General features: G+C 43.0%; 1 protein-coding gene across 2 annotated transcripts in view; it reads right to left on the minus strand.

The window, feature by feature from the left end:
• The window catches only part of samd4a (sterile alpha motif domain containing 4A), a 65,069-nt gene that overhangs the window by 10,317 nt on the left and 53,954 nt on the right, over positions 1-798 (minus strand). For both annotated transcript variants that reach the window (XM_008296883.1, XM_008296882.1), the window contains exon 12: positions 698-781. In XM_008296883.1, coding sequence (XP_008295105.1) covers positions 698-781 — 84 coding nt within the window. The remainder of the gene's footprint in view (positions 1-697; positions 782-798) is intronic.

Genomic DNA, 798 nt, shown 5'->3' on the forward strand with positions numbered 1-798 from the left:
AAGAAAGCCTGGCTATGTCAAACTTGCTTCGTACACCGTTCAGGTTTCTGGTGACTGTTTGCTTCCTCAAGTGATGCAGAGCTACAACTTTAAGATGTTAACACAGTAATAGAACAACAGAGGTGAAGCCAAGAGCTAATGCAGGGTACCGTCTGGCCACGCTGCGCAATCATAGTGAAGAATGTTAGCGGGATATAGAAACTGAGTTATAGTCTAACCCTAATGTAATTTAAACGATAATATTAACATTTAAAACCAGCGTTCTAGGTATACACATGATCTATAGTGTCACTGGTGATGTGGAGAATATGCTTTTGTTTTTGTCTTCCTTGGCTTTAATTCCTGGCAGTGAAATGAAAAACTCAAAAGCACAAAAGAGAATAAAAAAAAGGAAATCTCAACAGCAGATTTATTCTCAGCACCTGAGATAATTGCTCTCTGCAGCGGTGCACGCCAGACTTACTGACTGCCAGACACACTTCAGAAATCTGCACAATACGATGATCATGTATAGGCGGATGTGAATAACCACACCACTCCATCATTTCACTTCAGCATTCAAAGGTACGAGAAGACTGAGAACGGCATAGAGAGAGAAACACCGGGCGGCAGGAGTGCAGCCCGACACGTCCTTGAACCACATTTAATCTGTATTGGATTTGTGTGCTTTAGTGAGTAGAATCGTTTAATGACCTACCTCCCAAAGCGTGCTCTGTCATACTCAAACACAGAGACTCAAGGCGATTGTTGATGTCTGGCTCCGTCACCGGCAGCTGAAGATCTGTGCAGCGACAAAAA

This window comes from Stegastes partitus, unplaced genomic scaffold (genome assembly GCF_000690725.1).
Source record: "Stegastes partitus isolate 25-593 unplaced genomic scaffold, Stegastes_partitus-1.0.2 Scaffold1161, whole genome shotgun sequence".
Classification (NCBI taxonomy): domain Eukaryota; kingdom Metazoa; phylum Chordata; class Actinopteri; family Pomacentridae; genus Stegastes; species Stegastes partitus.